The sequence below is a fragment of the Pholis gunnellus genome, assembly GCF_910591455.1.
Source record: "Pholis gunnellus genome assembly, chromosome: 2".
NCBI classification, from domain to species: Eukaryota; Metazoa; Chordata; class Actinopteri; order Perciformes; family Pholidae; genus Pholis; species Pholis gunnellus.
In genome coordinates this window covers 12,421,679-12,442,590 of record NC_136536.1, presented here as the reverse complement: position 1 = coordinate 12,442,590, position 20,912 = coordinate 12,421,679, and the positions used below count along the sequence as shown (strand labels likewise).

The 20,912-nt window shown below is 42.3% G+C and overlaps 1 protein-coding gene across 1 annotated transcript in view; it reads right to left on the bottom strand.

The window, feature by feature from the left end:
* Positions 1 to 20,912, bottom strand: part of nav1a (neuron navigator 1a) — a 78,541-nt gene that overhangs the window by 39,127 nt on the left and 18,502 nt on the right. The window contains exons 5-6 of the mRNA XM_079171304.1: positions 11,327 to 11,429; positions 9,675 to 10,010 (exon numbers count right to left, since the gene is read on the bottom strand). Coding sequence (XP_079027430.1) covers positions 9,675 to 10,010; positions 11,327 to 11,429 — 439 coding nt within the window. The remainder of the gene's footprint in view (positions 1 to 9,674; positions 10,011 to 11,326; positions 11,430 to 20,912) is intronic.

The window sequence follows — 20,912 nt, the reverse complement described above, 5'->3', positions numbered from 1 at the left end:
TTATTTGGCCTTATCACTCAGAAACCTTCACACTATAACACTTGCTTTCCTCACTCTCTACCTGTCCACACGCACACACATGCACACACACACACACACAGGCGCACACACACACAGTAAAAAGATCCGTTAACACATACATTCTTTTGTCTGATTTCCGGGCAAATAGCCAGAGTCAAATCATAGTTGGTATACCAGCCTGCATGTTCAGTCTAGTAGCTCACTAACATAACAACAGACAAAGGTTTTAGAAACCCAAACTGAAAACATGACCTCACAGTCACACACTCGGGGTTGAACATCAAAGTGTGCGTCCCCCGTCTGAAAAGGTGCTCTTGTGGTTAATTTAGGGACCCTCCATGTCTGGACCACCAAAAGCATCTAATTAGGTTCTGGCTTGGAGAGAGCACTGTTCTCAACGTCTGCTCAGAAAACTTGACTTCAAAGATGGTTTGTCTTAAACAGAGAGGAACAAGAACAAAACCACAAACAGAAAAACGCCACCATACTAAACCGTTCAAATATAGCTCAACAGGTTTCTGCAACCAGTTCAGCATATGACTCCTGGGAAAATAATGAGGATATGCTCACTGTTGGGTGCACTGGTGCATACAGGGCAGGTTGAGATTAAGAGATGGCGTAATGAGAAGAATAGGAAGGGACAATGACGGTGGGAGGGCAGAAAGAAAAGTTTGTGACTAATGTCGAAACAACTCGAGAGAATAACACAGTGGGAGTCAATGGGAGGAAGGCAAAGTTAATTCTTATGCGGATTACAAACCCCCATCACACCCCACTGTTAACCCTCTAAAAGGCTCAGCTCTAGTGTGCACGTTCTATGGATGTGTGTGTGTGTGTGTGTGTGTGTGTGTGTGTGTATGTGTGCGCAAAGATTTGAGGCAGCTTCCATCCAAAAGCTTGTCCTTAACCATGCAGTTTAATTTACCCCCTACAGAGGAACCAAGCATGTACTTTAAAGGCGGTATAGATCTAGAGGGAGGGCATGACTGAGTGAGAGCAAGGTGAGGGGGAGTGTGTGTGTGTGTGTGTGTGTGTGTGTGTGTGTGTGTGTGTGTGTGTGTGTGTGTGTGTGTGGTGAGGGGGGGGTGTCTTTTACTGTGGGAACCAATCTTCAGGAATGAACCTACCTATTCATTTACCGAAACTCTTTTGTTAACAAGATAGTCTTAAAAATGACAAAACATTTTTTACATAGAAATAGTCAAAAGGAATTTAAGTAGGATTAAGTATATTTACATTAGTATTAGTATGTTTATTTAGTATTAAATGATACTAGCAACATGATCCCTTTCCAGAAACAGTGTCCCTGTTATTCTTAAAGTTATTGTTGTATTGTTCATTCTTCAACAATCCAGTAATAAAAAAGAAAAAAAAGACATGTTAAGCATGCTAAAATGCTAATGTTTAGAGTATAATGCTCATCATGTTATCCATCTTTAGCATGCTAACATTTGCTCTGTAGCACTTAGCACAAGGTAAGCCTAGGTAGATTGGAATTTCATTATTTTTGCAAGTATTTGGTCATAAGCTGCTAGCTTAGATAAAAATATGAACTAACTATAGTGTTATTACTTTTGTTTTGCTGTGGCATCTTTCTAGGATTTGTATAAAAATCTACAAAAGAGCTGGAATGATTTAAGATGGTGAAAATAGTAGATTGTGTGGTTTAACTGACCAGGTTTTCCTATACCCACATTCACAGTCTTCATACTCCAGTAACTAATTCAATCTGAAGCCTTCCTCCTAAGTCCTAAAAGCAAAAGTTTGTTGACTGAATGATGTCAGTCTATATGGTTTATATCTATGCTTGTTGTTTTAGCATCACGTTCACCATCAGTTGTTATTTTCAGGTCATTTCCTCCTTTTCATGTCTTCTACAGGTCAGGTGTGATTATATATCATAACAAAATTAAATAAAATGAATTCAGTAAAGGTCTCCAGGAAGAGCGGGATCGGTCTCTTTCCTTAAAGGAAACATGGTGAAGTTGGTCATCAGGCAGAAGTCGTGACATTTGAACCTCTGTAAATTAAGAAGAGTCCACTCACACACTCTCTCTCTCTCACACACACACACACAGTATATTTCCTTTGCACGCTCGTATTGTTGATATGGTAACACATCCCTCTGAACTACGTGGGGGTCCTTCACATGCACACACACACACACACACCATGGCCACCATAACCCCCCCTACCTATGCCTCCTTGTCCTTGTCCTTGCAGACTGCTGACCAAGTCCCTGAGTTCTCTTATTCTTTTCCAAACCTGCCATAAGAGGAAGCCAGGGATTAGTTGGGATTATGCCGTAGCGTCTCCATAGAGGTTTACCAGGCCTCAGAGGGGTGCGTCTATAGGCGACAGTAGCTGTGGCAATGGTTTTGGCATTTGATTAGGTTAAGTTGAATGAAATGGCCTTCCACTTAGAGAGAGTATAGTCCTATTGGAAATATTAGATATGTGCTGTAGAAGTCCAAGGAAAAGACAGCAAGGAAGCTGAGAAAAGATTAATTTCTTTGACTTCCTCAAACTTTTCTTTCGTTCCAAGGCAGAATGTGGGAAAACCGGTCCGAGGGATGTAAGTGTAGTTCCCATGCTCTGATCCAGCACATGTGTTTGTTGCTCAACACCAGTATGTTTCACAATACTGAAATGGCCCGTAGTCAAACTAAACATAATCCATGCAGAGTGACAGGAGGCATTCCTATATCTGTGTGGACAGACAGAGGGAGACATGCACAGAAAAAGAGAGTACTGTAAATATTTTCTTTAGCAACAGTGAAAGTCTCCCGGGATGAACCGACAATTACGAGAAAGTCTCATTCACCTTTTTTGGGCCCTGTTTGTTGGACTAAAAGTAAACTATGTAATGTAACAATAGTGAATTAAGAAGGTTAATAATGAAACCGTGCGGCTCAAACAGCCCCAGCAAACACAAGAGAATAAAAAAGGTACATAAGGATTTTGTTCTCACTGAAATGGGAGGTGTCAGGGGGCACTGCAAATCCCCCCACAGCCCCATATGTTACTCAGTATTAAATCTTTTAATGTGTGCAGATTAATGTCATAATTGTTTGTCAGCAGTGTCCTGCTGTTACAGCTGAAGCCGATTACATATTCCCTGAGAAAATAGCCAAGCACATAAATAATATATTAAAATACAAACTCCGCTCCGAGATACAAACTCAGTTTTCCTATAGTGTCAGTATGGCTTTTATGCTTTGGTAACTCAAAATGAAACTCATAAGGCACCCAAACTGCACGCAGACTACAATACAAAATACAATACAGTACAAAATAACCTCCATATGCTTATGTGATCATGGTGAACGGCTCTTATTAAGAAATGCTGTGTGTGTGCGTGTGTGTTCTCTCGAGTGCTTTGCCCACACGTGCGGGAACAAAGAGAGAGCGCACTCCTCCTCTCAGTCAACTTCCCTCCATAATGACAGGAAAAATAATCGATTACACGCGGCAGCGAGCAGAGAGAGACACACAGGAGCACCCCACAGAGGCCCAGAGGCCCAGAGAGGAGCAGGTAGTGGATGACAAGAACAACACATGCCCCATCACCCTCCTGAACGCCACCCCAATCTGCCTCTCATCACCGCCTCTGACACACACTGTCATACAGGCAGAGAGGCAGACATGGTGAGACAGGGGGGGGCAATCTTGACGCAGACATTTTTTATCTTTTGTGAAAATATTGGATTAGCACATTTGTCTTAAAGGACCGCACCAGTGTTGTTGTGGCTTTTACACACACATATACACATCATGCTGTTGTTAATAACACTGCTGACCATTTCCAACGCATGCTGTGGAATTTATCTTTTTTATTACGTTTTTCTATTTTTCGGGGCACTATTGTTTTCTGCATGGAATACAAATCAAGACGGCGACTCTTGAAACTTGCTTAGAGTTGTAAAATCCTCCACAGCAATTATTAAGTCCTCATTAATATGCTTTTCATTCATTACTGTTACACAGTAATACAGTCACAGTCCAGATTAATTCGAAAAGTCTCCATGATTACTTCACCACAATAACACTGACAAAAAGGAATGCAGACTTGGCATTTATTGTGATGCATTATGCAGCTTTCAAGTACACGCCAACTGATTTTCATGAAATATGGAAATGGTATGAAACCAATGACTGCTTGGAAAAAAGTTTTCAATATTTAAACGCTCCAGCACAACTTGCTGAATAGCTTGCAGTAAATGGGCTTAACATGCAAAATCACTGGTGCAGTCTTTTAATGGCAAAGGCAATAGCTCCTAAGAATATAATGAGATGGACCTACTTCAGAGTTCAACATCACCATGAAAGTAAAAGTGACTTCTAGAGATACTAACAGCCACACATAGGCCATCAAAGTATCCAATTGTGATGAGATATTTAGACCAGATATCATATTTTGAACTGCAGTGGGAAAAGAAATCAAAATAACCAAAGATGTCTGTTTCACCAAAGGTTGAAGTCCCAAAACCTATAAATCAGTCTTAAAAGTCATTCCAGAGTCATATTCAGCTTTAACCTGTTTAACACATGAGGTGTTAACACACACAGTACATAAAAAGGACACAAAAATGTAATCTCCCGTGCACCAGATATTTTATACAAGCCCATTCTGATGTCAGCCCATGTTGTGACTGCGTCGAGAGAGAGAGCTGTGCTGTTTTTGGGAGGGGGTCTGTAACTGGTCCACCAATGAGTCACAGTGTAAAGATCTGGTTCTTAGCAGTAGGGAAGCCCTGGGTGTGTCTACTGAGGATCACATCAGGATGTGTGTGTGTGTGTGTGTGTGTCTGAGAGGGAGAAGGACAGAGAAAGTGAGAGTGAGTATAAGTAAGTGAGAGAGAGCGGATCCATCACCTGCAACATAAATCCGATCCAGATGTGGGAAAGGGGATTCATTAATCAGATGCGTCAGGCTGCATTATGTTCTGTGTGTGTGAAGTTCTAGTTTCTGGCCTGTAGGTGGGGTCAGAGTACAGCAGGATTGAGCTTGTCCTGAGAGAGATATCTACATCCACACACACACACACACACACACACACACACTCTGTCTGTAGCTACCCTGTCCCACTGGAGATAAGGTTTACAGGCAATGTCAAGGTCCAGCAGTTACACCTTATTAGAAGTGTTTAACCATCGATACGGTCAGACAGCCATCAGTCGAGGGGGGATAATGACCTCCAGTCTTTGAATAACACAAAACATTTAGTGGCAGGCATGAGGCTAAAGTAACCACTCATGCCATCAAAGCTTATTCGAGGCACCTTGTGTGTTCAAAACAGTTTACTTCTCTATTAAAAGTTCCTCTTTCTGTTTCAGTTCCCTGTACTGTTTTGGATCGACACGGAGAGCAACCAGCTCACTTCTGCTTTTCTAGAAAGCAGACAGCACGAAACCAAAACACTTAAACCAGCAGACTCTGAAAAGCTTAAGGGAGCTTAGGGTGTATGTGTGTCTGTGTGTGCGTGTCCTGCTCCAAACAAATGTTTTCATAATTCAGACGCTTAGTGCAGTGAACCAGCTTGTCTCGCAGTGTAACCTTGGAGACTGCGCGTTTACTGACGGGAGGTGGCTGAGGATGGGAGCGTCTCCATCCAGAAACAAAAGCGTCTGCGCCCAGCTGGGCAAAAAAACAAGACACCCGCTCATCCAATCGTCTGCACATCAATCAATACCAACTATCAAGCACGCTATGTGACACACTCATACACACATATAAAGCCATTATACTTGTATTCTGAGCAAAGTATATTTGGCAAATGCGTATTTCGAAATGCTCCCAAGTTACTCCCCCATGCACTTTCACAGACTCAACAGTGCTACAAAGACTAACTGTTGATCTCAAGAGAAACAAGCTAATGACGAAGCACAGCATTTACCCGGCTGTGCTTTGTGGTGTTAGCTTTTCTCTAGACAGTGGACTGCTCACTTTTCTCTATTTTACGAAAATGGGACAATGTTGTTTTTAATTAATCACAGAATGTGACGCAGACGAGGTGATAGAGTTGCAATTCCAACTGGTTATTAATAGAGGTTACAATGACTACATTCGTGAAACCAACGTGAAAACAATTTGTCCTTCTCAAAGTAAATGGGGAGAACAATGATAAGTTGGATAATGGAACTTAAGTGCCTTTAGGAATAATTTATTTTCTTTTGTGGCAATGCTCTCCTGAAATGTTCGCCAAAACTCTGATAGAAAAAATAAATAATTTGTCAACAGGATGCTGGATTAACAAATCAGCTTCCATAATGTAGAGATCCACACCACAAGCAAATATATACAGTATGTCTCAGAAGTGGGATTCCAGCTTTACACATGTAGCACCTGAAGCCACATAATCATCCCACTGGAGTCCAACGTGTCTGGCCTAGTTTGTCTGTTTGTTTTCCACCAACTCCTGAGAAAAACATCTGGGTCTTTAGCTTGCAAGATGTTTCTTCTCCTGCTTCAGTCAGCTGGTGCTGGACAGGGAGCATTATCAGAGCTTGTTTGCCTGCTGCTGCTGGAATCAGGGGAGAGGAAAGACTGAGCTACATCATAGCCCATAAATAGTGCATTTCAGTCTAAATAATGCTAAATGAAATGTAATTAAAAAAATTAACCAGATTAAGTGTAAATCTTTAAAACCTACACCGGACCACACCTCATCTCTGTTTACACGCTAAGGGGAATGACCTGCTCATCGTCCCCCTTCTCGCTATTTCCCGGTGAGAATGACGCGTGTGAGTGAGAGTGTAGGGGGATACTGGGAGGGGTCTGGTTCCAGATGTAAGTGGTACGCGTCAGACAAGAAGAGGCCCATGCTAGAAAAGCACAGGAAACGGATAACTGACTTAAGGGGTCCTGACTCAGTGTGTGTGTGTGTGTGTGTGTGTGAGAGAGTATAGGGTCTGTGTGTCAGGCAGGTCACGGTACAGTCACGGTAAACTTACCTTTGCATGGGATTGTGAGTCATGCCTATACAGTGAGTCACAGTGAGACCCATGATGAGTCAAGTCCCGCTCACCCATATGCGTTTCCCACTCTCCCATCATGGCCTCTTATATTTTAAGACACTGTTTCCTCACAGTTCAACAGAACAAAGAGATGACTACTACACAACCCAAACAAAGAACATGTGTGTTTGTGATACATAATTTATGTGGGGAAATCCTATGTATTATATATGCTGGGTTGAGATATGGTAATGTGGTGTGACCCCTGTATGACAGGGGAAGTGCCTCTATGTATAATGGATGAGTATGTGTAATAAATGATGAGATGAGGGAGAGTAATCCAGCATGGTGCCACTTCAATTTGACTGGGTGGAGAACAGCATGGAGGGAGGGAACAGCGGCACAAGCCTGCCCTCTAGTGTAAAGACCTACTAGTTTGAAGCCGCAGCAGGTACCAGACTACAGCCTGCAGACTCAAAATGATCACATTCAATGAAGGGCAACATGGAAAAGTTGATTACGATATTAGTTGATCTCCTAAAAATGTATTTTGATAAAAGATGATACGTGTCACACTGAAATGCCTGGTTAACAAATGGCAGTATTTGCTGCTCTTGTGTTTTCTAGAGTGAATTTCATATTTGTGGGCGTCACTTGGGGGAATTTGTGAGGGGCATAATTCAGGGGTGTTCAGGAGATTTTAGTTGCGGCCATAAAATAAATATCTGCCTGATACAACCTTAACAAAAGTTGAACGGTACAATTTCTACAAGTCAAGGATTAATTAAAGGGCTGTTGTTTTGGGTTACATTAGATTGTACATGCCTAAAGGCTCGTCTAGTGCATCTTTTAAGATTATATAGACATTGTGATCTTACATTTATCTTAACCAATTCACAATTTTATTGTAAAGGTTCTCTCTACAATAAGTATTAATATAGAGGTAAACAACTATTTGCAATGTAAAGATATAGAGGAGTAATGTCGAGCAGAGAATGAAGTCGCTCTCCCTCGGTGTGTGTTGTTATCCCGGCTTCTCTGTGCTTTGTCTACATAGCCTTCTCCATATTAAGAGCTGTGTGGAGCCACTAGAAATGTTCTAGTTTAAGCAGAATTTGATTTAAAAAAAAAAAAACAGCATTTTCTATTGTTTGCAGATTTTGTCTTTCTGCAAGTTCGTGAGTCTCTTTCTCAATCTTTTTACTTTGGCCTTTTGTTTTGCATCCTCCCACAAAGCACAATATAAACATGTATACCCCCACTAATTGGAGGCCCTGACCAGATACACAATAACACCACAGAGACCTGAACTGTGTTGCAATTGATTTCCTTGTGACTGGGGGTGCATTTTTGTGGTTACCATAGAGATGTCAAGCAGTGGCCAGCAGCGGAGTTTCTTTAGTTTGGTTGGACGAGTTCTGCAGCGTTACCCCGACACACTGCCAGAATCCTAGTTTGCAGTGAGATAATGTGTTTTTCTTCTCTGTGTTGAGAGAGTCGGTCAGTGAAACATGATGCTGTCTGTGCAACTGAGTTAAAATTGTTGTGTCATACCTCCTCATGCAAGTTCTCCAAAACTAACAAAGAATTCCAAGGAACACAACTTAGGTCATTCTGCAATAAACCGTCTAAACTTAATTTCCTAGATTTGTGGATTGACGTGGAACTGAATTAATTAACGTAATTCTTCCTGATTAGTCGTCAAGTCACAAGGTAACGTGTTGTCATACTGAGACAGACTGACGGAGGCTCAGGGAGCGAAGTAACAATTTAAACAAGAACAGCAGCTATCAGCATGCTCTCTGTTAGGATCTGTCACTCATTCAGTTGGCAAAGAAAAACAATCTTCACGACGGCACAATACACATTTCTATCTATCTATCAGACAGACACCCAAACACATTTCTCTCCAGTCCATTTTACATCAGATAACAAAATTCCTGTAAACTGACAGAAAGCTGTGCTGAGTAAACTGACCAGACACATGTTTCAAAGATATCACCTCGGTAACAACTACTACACAACACAGCAAACATGCCGATGAACATTTCTAATAAACTAAGCTGAAATAGTTCACGTTGTTTGTCGATGTGAGCTCAACAATAGCCATGGACCCCTTGGATCAAAGGCTACTTTAAAACAAAACTCATTCTGACCCTGACAGGTCTGACTGGTCCAACATTGGTAAGGCAGAGAGAGTTACCAGTTTTCCAAAGACACCTGCATTCTAGCTCTGCCAGGGGGCTCTAGAGAGCCGACGCTGTGAGGGGTCCTCCACATCGAAGCCTGCAGGGAAAGCCGGCGGGCTCGCAGCTGAATTTGACAGAATTATCTCTGCGAGGGGGCTCGATGATTGTGACATCATTCTTGGACTGTGCCAGAGGGCTGCTTTCTGACCAGGGCAGAGCCAGCTGCCAGTGTCAAGGCAGACACCATGAGCGGGACTTGTAGCGGGGCTGATCAAGGCTTTGTTGTGCTAGTAAACCACTAACTACAGGCCGGTCTGCAGCTGTGGGGTTGTAACAGTTGGCAGGTGGCAGGATTCCCCTCACAAGCAATGCTAATATCATTAATGAGACACATGTATCCTGACTGCTGCAGGCTGCATGAGGTCATAAAATATTCTTTATGCTCCTCAGATTAATGAAGCAGAAGTAAAAAGACATCATTTTCAAATGAAAAAGAACAAAACTTACCCATTCCCTAGATCATCAATATCGTCATCATCTTCATCATCATCATCCTCGACGTTTGGGCTCTTACTGCCGAGGTTGCTGTTGCGGAGGTAATCTCCCTTCAGAAGGGACGGATCTGAGTCGTCCAGCGCTTCGATTAGTTGGATACGAGCAGTGTGGCTGATGCGGAGGGGAACGTCCAACTGGCTGTTACCTGTGGACGGAGCTTCCCCGGCCTGTAGTCGGGGGCTGGCTTGACCCTGGCGCCATGACAGCGGAGAGGAGCGATTTGATAGACTGGAAATTGAGAACGCAGCAGCTTCATCGCTGTCGTAGCACACGGTCCCCTCCACACAGCTATGGAATGAAAAAGAGGGTACGTTTTAGGGATTGCTGGGAAATATTCACAGCACTGTGCTCCCCTAAAGGGATGAAAAGGTCAAGCTCATTTTTAACAGACAGGTAGTGAATCGTTGGTTTTCCGGTGTCTGTGTATACGTATTAGTAAAGTGCATTGATCTTATATCCATGTCAGCAAACATGCCTTTATGTTCCTCTGTGCCCTGCAGAGCACTGTCACTTGTGTGAGTCTACAAATACCAGCATCCCTAACATCACAATATCATGCATTCCCTGTGCTAAAGCAGCAGAGCTCATCACTGCTTAGTGCTTAGGTTGAGAATTATGATCATTTGCATATTAAAAGTTACTGGCTCTCAAACTGTGTGACAGTACATGCATTTGCATGCTTCATTCAAATGAACCTTGTCTGCAGGATACAGAATCATCTCCACAAAAACCATCAATGAAAACTTTTTCAAATTAAGCATAAAACAGGCAGGAAAGACGTGGAGAGAGGATGAGAGAGAGGATGCTCCTCGTCTTGTTCTAATGGATTTTCAGAAGCTTTTTTCTTGTTACGCATTCGGCGTATATCAGGGAAAGTATGTGTAGACAAAACAATTCGCTTGCTCACCAATCCATTTGTTTAATTCATGCAAATCTCTCACTCTAAACACTAGTTTTTCACAGGAAATATGAAATCTTGTTTGCACAGGAAACTTCTTTCCTTGCCTCAAAGCAGAATAGGTCTTCAGGGACAGCGGGAACTGATTCAAGGTTATACACTACGATAAAAGTATGAATGGTAAAGGAAATGTATTCCAGCAGGGAACCATCTGCTGATTTGCTCTTCACGTAGGGAGCTCCCACCGAGGGACAGAGAGAGGATACACGGCAGGAGATGCACGGACAGGCAGACAGAGGGGAAGCTCTCAAGGGCAAAACGTGAAGACACGCTGAACGCAATCAGAATCAGTCAATGAAAGACAGTAAGCGGAGGGAGGGAGAGGACACACCAATGTATGTCTGAATATGAGTCGTGACTGTGCATTGGCAGGGTCGGCTTTGAAGTCACCTTTGAGCTAATCCTGCTTCAGTTCCGTATTAACCAACGCAAAGAGAAAGCAGAGGAGGTAGAAAAGGACAGACTAATGGATACTGGTCTACCAGGAATACTGATATTGATCTTAAAGCCAACTGCTCTTCTCTTTTACTTGTTTGCTATGTTGGTCTTTTCTTTTTTGTTTCTGTTGTACAACATCATGCAGTCCTGTTTGTGTGTGTGTGTGTGTGTGTGTGTGTGTGTGTGTGTGTGTGTGTGTGTGGCTGACCTGTGGCTGAGCTGCACACCTCTCAGGCTGGTCATGGTTTCCTCCAGGTTCTGTCGAAGGTCCAGAACATTTTGCACGGTCCTCTTCCTCTGGGATTCTGGGTCTGCGGGGGCGCATATACACACATGTTATATCATTAGTGGATGACAAGAACACTGTCTACCTGTTCAAACATTTATATTATATACAGTATGTACAAATGCACACAAATACAGTATGAAATATGACCATATATGAGTTGATAATGATGATCATGGATGTTTTATTTATTGACTTTGTTCAAAAATAACCATGCCGACTGATCATTAGTCATAGTAGTTCCCATCAGTGACCACAATCTAGGAGTACACCAAATCATCTAAATAAAACAAATAAATAAATAAATCTACAACGGGGAAAAATAATGAAAATAGAGAACTACAAAAGGAAAGGACAAAACAGAGTTAACAGTGGCAGGGTACGCGCAGTTGTTTTTCCAGATGGCAGTGGAGCAAACAAAATCAAATATGATGGCAGTCAGACAGACAAAACAACATGGAAGACCTTTAAAACCAGACAGGACTCACACTCAAATATATCCAGCCAGTGCACAGTCACATCTGTCTGGATCCATCTTTCCCTCCTCTCCACGCACCCTCCGTCACAATGCCCCGGTGCCCGTTCATTGCACTGTGCCCCTTTGCCCCTTGCTATCAGAATAAACCAAAAGCCTTTCTCACTTAAACCCACCAGGGAACATATTGGCATTTGTCTCACCCCCTGCTGTTGTAATCTGCTCAGATTGGGCTATATAGATTCATGTTGGGCTATCCTGCCAGACTGCTGCTTCATACGCGTGTGTGTGTGTGTCTGAGTGTCTACAGATAATTCCCCCTGTGGGTTTGAAGATTGGAAGCAATATAAGAACCAAAGTGGTTCAACCACTTAGTGATACAGACACCATTTATTCATGCTCAGAAGACAAAACATGTTTCACTTTCACTTTTTACTCCAAAACATGTCAATATGAGAGCTCGATATGGGGCCCTGCTCACACTTTTGTTGCTACTATCATAGGATTTTCATATCCATGCAATGGTCAGACATAAGACTGAGAACCAGGAAGAAACTACATGTACTCTATCACACATATTCTCACATAGACAGTAATCAGGACACCTACGCTGCATCACGTGACCTTGACCCTTGCTCTCTCTCTCCGGCTCAGTGTATTTATGTGTGATGGGGGGGATGGTGATAAAAGAGTTATATTGTTAAGATATGGGACAGCCTGTTTACCCCTGAGGTTCAGGTCAATAGACCATTATAACTGGCCAGCTGACTCCCAAATGAGCACAGCAAGATTATTTACTAGAAGTACTGAACGACAGTGTAAGAAGAAAATATAAATAAAATAAACAAAAGTGTACTCTTACCTACTATGACCACTGTGTTACAAAGTCGTTCTTGTCAAACATATACACTGTATCTACAGTTAAACATTTGTCAACTGATTTAAAGAAAAGGCATAGCTCGGTTCTCATGTCAAAATCTTTGCTTTAAAGAAATTGCTAGATGGACAAAGAGCTGACAGTTAATGGCTGTCGTGGTCCACCACTTTGGTCCAAACTGAATATATATCTCAACAACTCTTAGATGGATTGTCATATAATTGTTAACAGGCATTCATGGTTCAATGGCTTTGTTGATCTCATGCCATTTCCTCCAAAAGATTGGCATTTTAGGTTAAAGTGGAATATCTATTAAAAACATTACCATGAACGTTTGCACAGACACACATGGAGTCCAGAAGATGAATCCTACTGACTTTGGAGAGCCGATGAGGAAGAACATTGTCCATCAACTTTGACTATATTCGAGCACCAAACATGACGTAAACACAGAGTCCACCTCCTCTCGCCCCACTAGAGTCCTGCGCTCTGTCCTGCGGTCCGCCCATCAGATATTCCGTCATATGCCATTAGTGATAAACACGAAAACAACAAACAAAGACAAAAATAGGACATCCAAATACCTGCAAAGCTAATTACATTCACATCAGCCTCAGATGTACTTTGTGTTTATTGCTCATTCGCAAATTATAGCACACTAACCTAAGAGGGTGGTAACATGGTAAGCATTATACCTGGAGAGCAACGGCATGTTTGCATTGTCTTTGTGAGTGTGTTATCATGCTGGCATTAGCATTTAGCTCAATGCCCAGCTGTGCCTAAATACTACCATGGCTGTAACCTTTTTGTCTTGTTAAATATTTAAAATGAATTCCCCTTTTATACAATGAGCCCACGGAACAACATATTCTATATACTGAAGCAATCTACTAACACATAAACCTGAAAAGACTCAACCCCCTCCCTCCCTCACACACTCCATTCACAACCACCCCTCCTAGAAACAGTCCAGCTGGCTAGAGAGGAGGTAAAGGGGGAAAGACCATTCTAATGAGTGAGGAGGGTACATTTTGAGCTGCCAGAGGTGTCAATCTCAACAACAGCTGCAGACTAAACACTGTTTCTCACATACACACATATGTATATGCACGGTGGGGCTACTCACATGCACACACACTTGCACTAGACCCGATTTACAAAGCTAGATTGATTTCTCCTCAAGAGAATGGCCACATAGACAATTGATTAGGCATCCCTGGGGACGGGCAGCTCAGCGGAGAGAGACGATGAAGCCATTGTGATCCAACCTTCTGCTGCTCACATACACTAGACACACACATTCAGACACAGTGCAAATGCTGCTTAACAAAATATATACGCAAAAATAGAACTACTTTGTTCTGCTGGCTCTGCTCATATTAAAAGGCAGTCGAGCACAGTATGGAAATTCAAGATATAAAGCTTTAAAATGTTACATTTTTGTTATTTGTTCATACAAAGGTTTAATGTGAACAAAGAACCCCTTAAACATGCAAACAAAAACAAAAGTCTGACACATTCAGCCACACGCACACACATGCAGGCTTTAATTGGGCAATTTTAATTACCCTTAAACGCGAGCTTTGTTTAACATCGGCGTCAAATTGATTAGATACGGTCTGCATGATTACGCATGTGCCTGTGTGGATGTGTGTGTGTGTCTGTAAAAGACTTCCTGCCCCGCCTCTGCCCTGGCGGTCCCAGCTGGCATGTGGGGGGGGGAAGAGGTACGGTGGTGGTGGTGGTGGTGGTGATGGTGATGGGGGAATTAGGGATGCAAATATCCCTGTCAGCTCCCCAGGGGAGTAGATGAATTACACTGATCTGTTTTAAACTGAGTGTGTGTGTGTGTGTGTGTGTGTGTGTGTGTGTGTGTGTGTGTGTGTGTGTGTGTGTGTGTGTGTGTGTGTGTGTGTGTGTGTGTGTGTGTGTGTAGAAGTGCCTGTGTGCATGTCCACATAGGTGCTGGGACCGAGGCGCTACACCTTCTCATCTTGATACACTTGTGAACACACACTCCAACTCTGAAAAGGCTATAAAACTAGCTGAGGAGCCTGTCATAATGGCCGACTCAGACTCTTAAAATGAGAGTGTTGTTGTAATTGCATGCATGTATAGTGCATGTGCGGGACAACTTCTGCATCCTAATGAAAGTCTGCTCTCAGGCAAAACAAAGAAAAAACGAAAAGAAGCAAAAGAAATATACAGTTAGAGGTGCAAAGGACGAAAAAGTTCTCAACTACCAATGCAGTATTCTGGCTCTCAATACTTTCCCACTTCCTGCAATGTCAGGCTCTCAGCGCCAAGCTTATTTGTTCATGATGAAGATGTGAATCTTTAGAAATCCATCAAAATATATTCTTTTTTTTTAATGTAAAATAACCTCCTAAAATATTTGGGCATTATAGTTTTATCAAAAAAGACTCTGACAGGATGAAATGGGTTTGTTGTGCACTATTTGCAGCTGAAGATTAATAAAAATTCAGTGCAACACTGTGAGTCATATATGTGTTTTAATAGTCTTTGGACAACAATGGACATCTGTGGCACAGAGAAATAAACTATATCAGGCACTGGCTACATGGTGAATACCTGAGAATATGAAAAGTATAAATGGAAGTCTCATCCCTTAAAAGTAGAGGAAGTTGAAAAAGTATGTTTCATGATGGGGATGCCTGATGGTTACTTGGCTAGCAGACAGAGTAAATAAAATAAAATATAAAAATGGTTTCCTCTCTTGGGTCACTCTCCTCTCTAGTAGAAAGAGAACACAAACCTCCCCAAATACACACTAATGGCTCTGTCCTTGCAGGACTGGTCTGCCATTATGTGTTTGTGCAGCCACATGGTATCCTTCTTTGACAGTGTGTGCCTTTACTCGCGAGAGGTGCAGTTTTGCAGAATATGAATATAGGTTTGAGTAATGGCTCTTGATTCTATTCTTTCCTTCCTTTCCTCCAGAGTTCATTTGTCCCTGTCACGTCCACGTGCGTGCACATATGTTAGTGTCACCGTAACACTCCTCGGGCCACGGTGCCCTTATCACGTGATAGATGTGTGTGATTGAGCCTCGCTGCTACTGCATCACTAAAGGTCTGCACGTTCAGCGATATGTGCAAGTCTTTAAAATAGTAATGGGTTTCCGAAGTGTTTTTACAGCATTCCTGACAAGTGACGAATCAAAGAAGAATCAAACAAACAGGACGCAAGTAAAACGTTTTTTGTTATTGTTCAAGTCTTTACGTCTTGCTCTTTTTGATAATATTTATTTTGGGCATGGTTTGCAAAAAATGGAAAAGTGAAACAAAGGTAGCGCACCCAGATATACACCTGTCACAATGTGAATATGAACCTGCTAAGCTACTAAAATGGTTCATTATTTTGTATTTTGTTTGACATGACCATTTAGTATAGACCCTGTATTCTCTCTTTCTGTCCTCTGTCTCCACTCAGAGCAGCATCTCAGCCATCTGCTGACCTAAGCCAGTGAGCAAAACAGGAAGCATTACAACATACAGCCATTCCTGCACATCTGGACAGGGCGGACAAACACGCCGATGCACCCAAATGTGCATCCATCACACAAACACACATGCACTAAAGTTCAGCCGCTTGGCCAGGATGTCGCAACAGGATATTAGACCCTTGAAGATCATATCTGATATGTGGCATGAATGGCTAATGAGCATATCGGAGCACAATACTGCATCTGTGTACACTGAATCTGAACAGTTGTTGGTTCGAGTGCAAAGATTGGACACATGATTAGCTTGTCAATGCACAAGTGTGAGAAAGAGAAGAAATTGAAAGATAGTCAGCAGTGGTTTGGGCCAGCTAACCGTGTTAAAATCTATTTCAAATTGGAAACGCTTATGCAGGAGTAGATACCTTTACAGACAACAGAGAGGATGAGCGACACATCCACTGCCTGAGAAACACAGACATGTGAATAGACAGATGAAAGTATTACTGATAGATCCAGAATCCTCTGTGCAGCAATCTTCTCTCTCTCTTATCCTCTCGGTCCAGATCTCCACACCGACAAAACCTGGCTCTGAACACTGACCCATACACAAACACACGTCAACACACTCTCCATATCTCTTTAACCACAGCCCTATCTGCTTAGAAGGCAGAGTGCTATGCGCTTAGAGGGAAAATGAGGAGGCTTTGAGTGACGATCTAAAACTCACACAGCACACATAAACACATGTGGTATGCAGATGTGGCTGTCAGAAGAATATCACCTGGAGGAAAAAAAAAAAAAACACATGATGGATGTGCGTGTGTTGTGTGTTTGAGATGCATCATGAAAGTTAAATATCTAGAGCTTTCAGCAGTATCTCTTTTGCTTCCTGTGTATGCCTGAAAACTCTAAATACAGACTGAGCTGCACACACACTCATACCGACACACAGACACACACTGGCTACATAGCGGCAACAAGCCAAGGCAGACCATAATGTGGGGCAATGTTTGGGGTGTATTTTTGTTCAAGAGGGTTGTTTCCTGTGAAACTGTATTTTACGATGTGCTTAAACCCAGCTGCAGCTCCGCTCTCAGATGTCAGGCGGACAGTCTGCACTCTGTGTGCAGTGCCTGCACTGTTAATAAGGTGATGGGTAAGACGGTAGAACTGATGACAGCAAGTTAGTAAGTCATTCCGCTGATATTTTACAAAATAATGTATTTTTATTGGTCAATCAATTAGTCTTTGGTTTAAAATGTCAGAAAATAGGGAAAAAGCTGATGGTTATCTGCAACAAATACCTGATTTCAAAGTACTTCATCACAGTGATAGAAAAATCTTGTGTATCTAATATTTTCATATTGTCATGAAGCGAAGGTGGTCCAATAAAAACAGATATTGAAAGGATATCTGACTCGGTATGCATGTTATGGCAAAATCTCCACTTGAAATGTATGTCTGCATTTTGGCCTTAAATGGCTATGTGTATGCTACTGTGTTTACAGATGACCTCCTACACAATTTTTTAGCTGCAACATTGCAGCTAGATTGAGCACAGATGGTGCAAAATTCAGCTTCCAATTCAAGCCGACAACTTCCATATATAGTTTTTGAGATCTGTGAGCAAAATAAAAATTGTATGTAACTTAATAAGACTTGAATTGCGCGCCAAAAATCAAATAAAAACATAATGTTCCCAGGTAACGTTTCTGTTTACTTCTTGTTGTTGGTTTAGCTTTGACCCACACCACTGATACTGCATTAGCATTGTCCCTGATGTAAGCTAACCACAATACTGTCATAAGACTCAGTCAGATGCATGTGTGCGCGACTAATACTCTATCCTTACAGCAGCTACAACATGCACACATGCACCTCAGTAACAAAGGGCACTTTTATCGGAGACCTTTCATACGAGGAAAACACAAATAGAACAGAAACAGATGAATACTTAAAAGCATTCCTCATCACAAAGCGGCCTAGATAACTCCTTGAGTCCTCATCTCCCTCTCTCTGTTTTGCTGTCCTAGCACCCATACTTTGAAACAAAATCTCCCCCCTCACGTTAGATCTGCTGTAAGTTCAAGGGTTGATCTGCGTGGTAACTGTACACTGTACGTTTTTTGTGTTCTGAAGTGTGTTGTGTTTGTAGGTGTTTTTGATTGTTGTATTGTCTTGTTTGTGCTTTGCACTTGGAATTTCTGTTTTCTGTAATGACATTACTGTAAAAAAAACTTTGTGTCCTGTGTTAAAAAAAAGGTGCTTTATAAATAAAGTTGTACTTACTCATACACACACACATACACACACACACACACACACACACACACACACACACACACACACACACACACACACACACACTTACATTTTGTTTTATGAGTAAACTGTGCATAATATACCAGGCTTCTGTTATTGCCTGGAAAGATTAGTTAACCACAAATGTATATATATATGCTTGTTTTGTTTTAGTGATAAGCAGCATGTGAGTATCTGCATGTGTTATTTAAGAGCTGATGAGACAAAAACAGAGTGTACTAATATGATTTAGGAAGAGGAAGCAGGAAGCAGACAGCACTAATGCAATGGCTCCTACATTAAGTCCTTAGAGACTGACCACAATGCATTGTAAACACACACACACACACACACACACACACACACAAATAGAGAAAATGCACCATCATACATGCAACCATGTGCAACTCTTCCTTTCTACTCCTGGTGACAAAATCCCTCCCTCACACTAGAAAGATTGTCCTCTGTCCTCCTGAAACACTTGCCAGAAATATCCTCTCTGCTGTCTGACTGGTGACAGAACACTGCTACCCGTCAACTCACATCAGAGTTGAAAGAGAGGAAGAGGAAGAGAGAGGAAGAAAAAAAATCGAAGCGATGCTTTATTCCTCACTTTCCCTGGCAGTTGCATTAATTTGGCTTGTCACCACCTCCTCGATGGGAGGACGACTGCCCTGAATCCCTCAGTCAGCGAAGCCCGGGGTGGAACCAGCCGCTCAGGCCGCACCCGCATCACATTAGAGACTCAGCAGCACTGCGATCACAGTGGAGGGAATGAGGACCTAAGAATGAAAAATACCCTGTCACTGCCAAAAAGATGAATACAGGGGAGTAGACAGGAGAGGATATCAGTGACTGAATGTGGCACACATTGAATTTGTGTGTGTGTGAGCTTTGGACATTCAAAGCTGCAGCTGCTTTGTTATTTCCTGCAGCGCTGTTAAGTTTTCTTGAACAGGATTGTGTGTGTGTGTGTGCCTCGGTGTGTGTCTTCTTTTTTGGGCTTTGTCGATTTCTCTGTGGGGTTTATTGTTCCTCAGACAGCTGACTAGGATGCATCGTCTCCCACGAGTAGCCATCAACCACACAAACGATACGACGTCACTTTAAAATAACAAGCAGGTTGGTAGTCATGGCTTCTTTTATGAGCATTCATGTGTCACTGAGTGTTATTCACTTCTCCTCTGCTGAGCCTGTAAGTAACACAGTCTCCCAATTCCTACGATCGGCTCAGCAAACACCAAAACTACACAGCATCTCCAATCTTCTAACCTAAATCTATTTTCTCTATCTGATCCTTGATAAAGAAAAATTTCCCCCTAATACCTAAATCTCCATCCAAACAGATGTCCTTTCCTTTAATCTGTAATTCATTTTAGCCTTGATAGCTGGCCTTTTCCAGGGTGATAGATGATGTGTGATTAGTGGAATGGAGGCTGAATCTTCTCATTATCTTTTTGCAAGGCCTAATCCGGAGGCTTGTTGGTGTCTTTAGACAGCACCTCTCTAAACCGAGGCCCCCCCATGCTGGGAGAGGCCACTGCTTTGGGGAGCTTACCCTCTTGCATACACTTCTTTATGGGTGCTGATGGGACTGGGAGGTGACATTAGTGGCACACATCTGAGGTTCAGTGTTTCAGATTACCCTGGCAATATATATGCTTTACAGGGTGTCATTCAGGTCGGTGCATTTTATTGGCAGAATTTACAGAGTTCATCAACCCCTGCATCTATGTCCAACCTTAATGCTAACACCGTTAACAAGACATCTTATAAAACATGCTGCATTTGGGAGAATTATCTCTGCAAGTCCAGAGCTGCTGTCCGTCAAGTAATTCTCTAAATCCAATTAATGAAAAAGCTCTTCATCTCTCAGTGGTAAAACATGTATGTCCGATTAAAGAAAAACTGATTATACTGAAACTAATCCTAAATCACCCTGCAAGATAAACATATAGGCCTAACCTTGAAATATCCTGGAGTCTTTTCTTTTCTCCATTGTGTGTGTGTGTGTGTGTGTGTGTGTGTGTGTGTGTGTGTGTGGGAGGTCGGTTATCCCTTAAGTGCATAGCTGATGGTCTTCGGTTATACATCCCAATGATTAGACCTCAGTGGCATTCTCCATTATCTTTGCCTACGACTGGAGGCTAATATCAAAAGGACAGTATCACAGTGCATGCTGGTAGCTGTCACACAACATAACATGCTCAAGAGACGAGCGGCCCATATTTTACTCCCTGTCGCTAACAGCTGACATGTAGCTTCCATAACAACGTGGTATGACCGAGTCAAGGTCAAGTTTTCGTGATATAATACGAAACAATGACACGTCACTTTCCTGTATGTAGGAAGCAGATGGGAAGAAGGTGGGAATGTATATAGGAAGGGG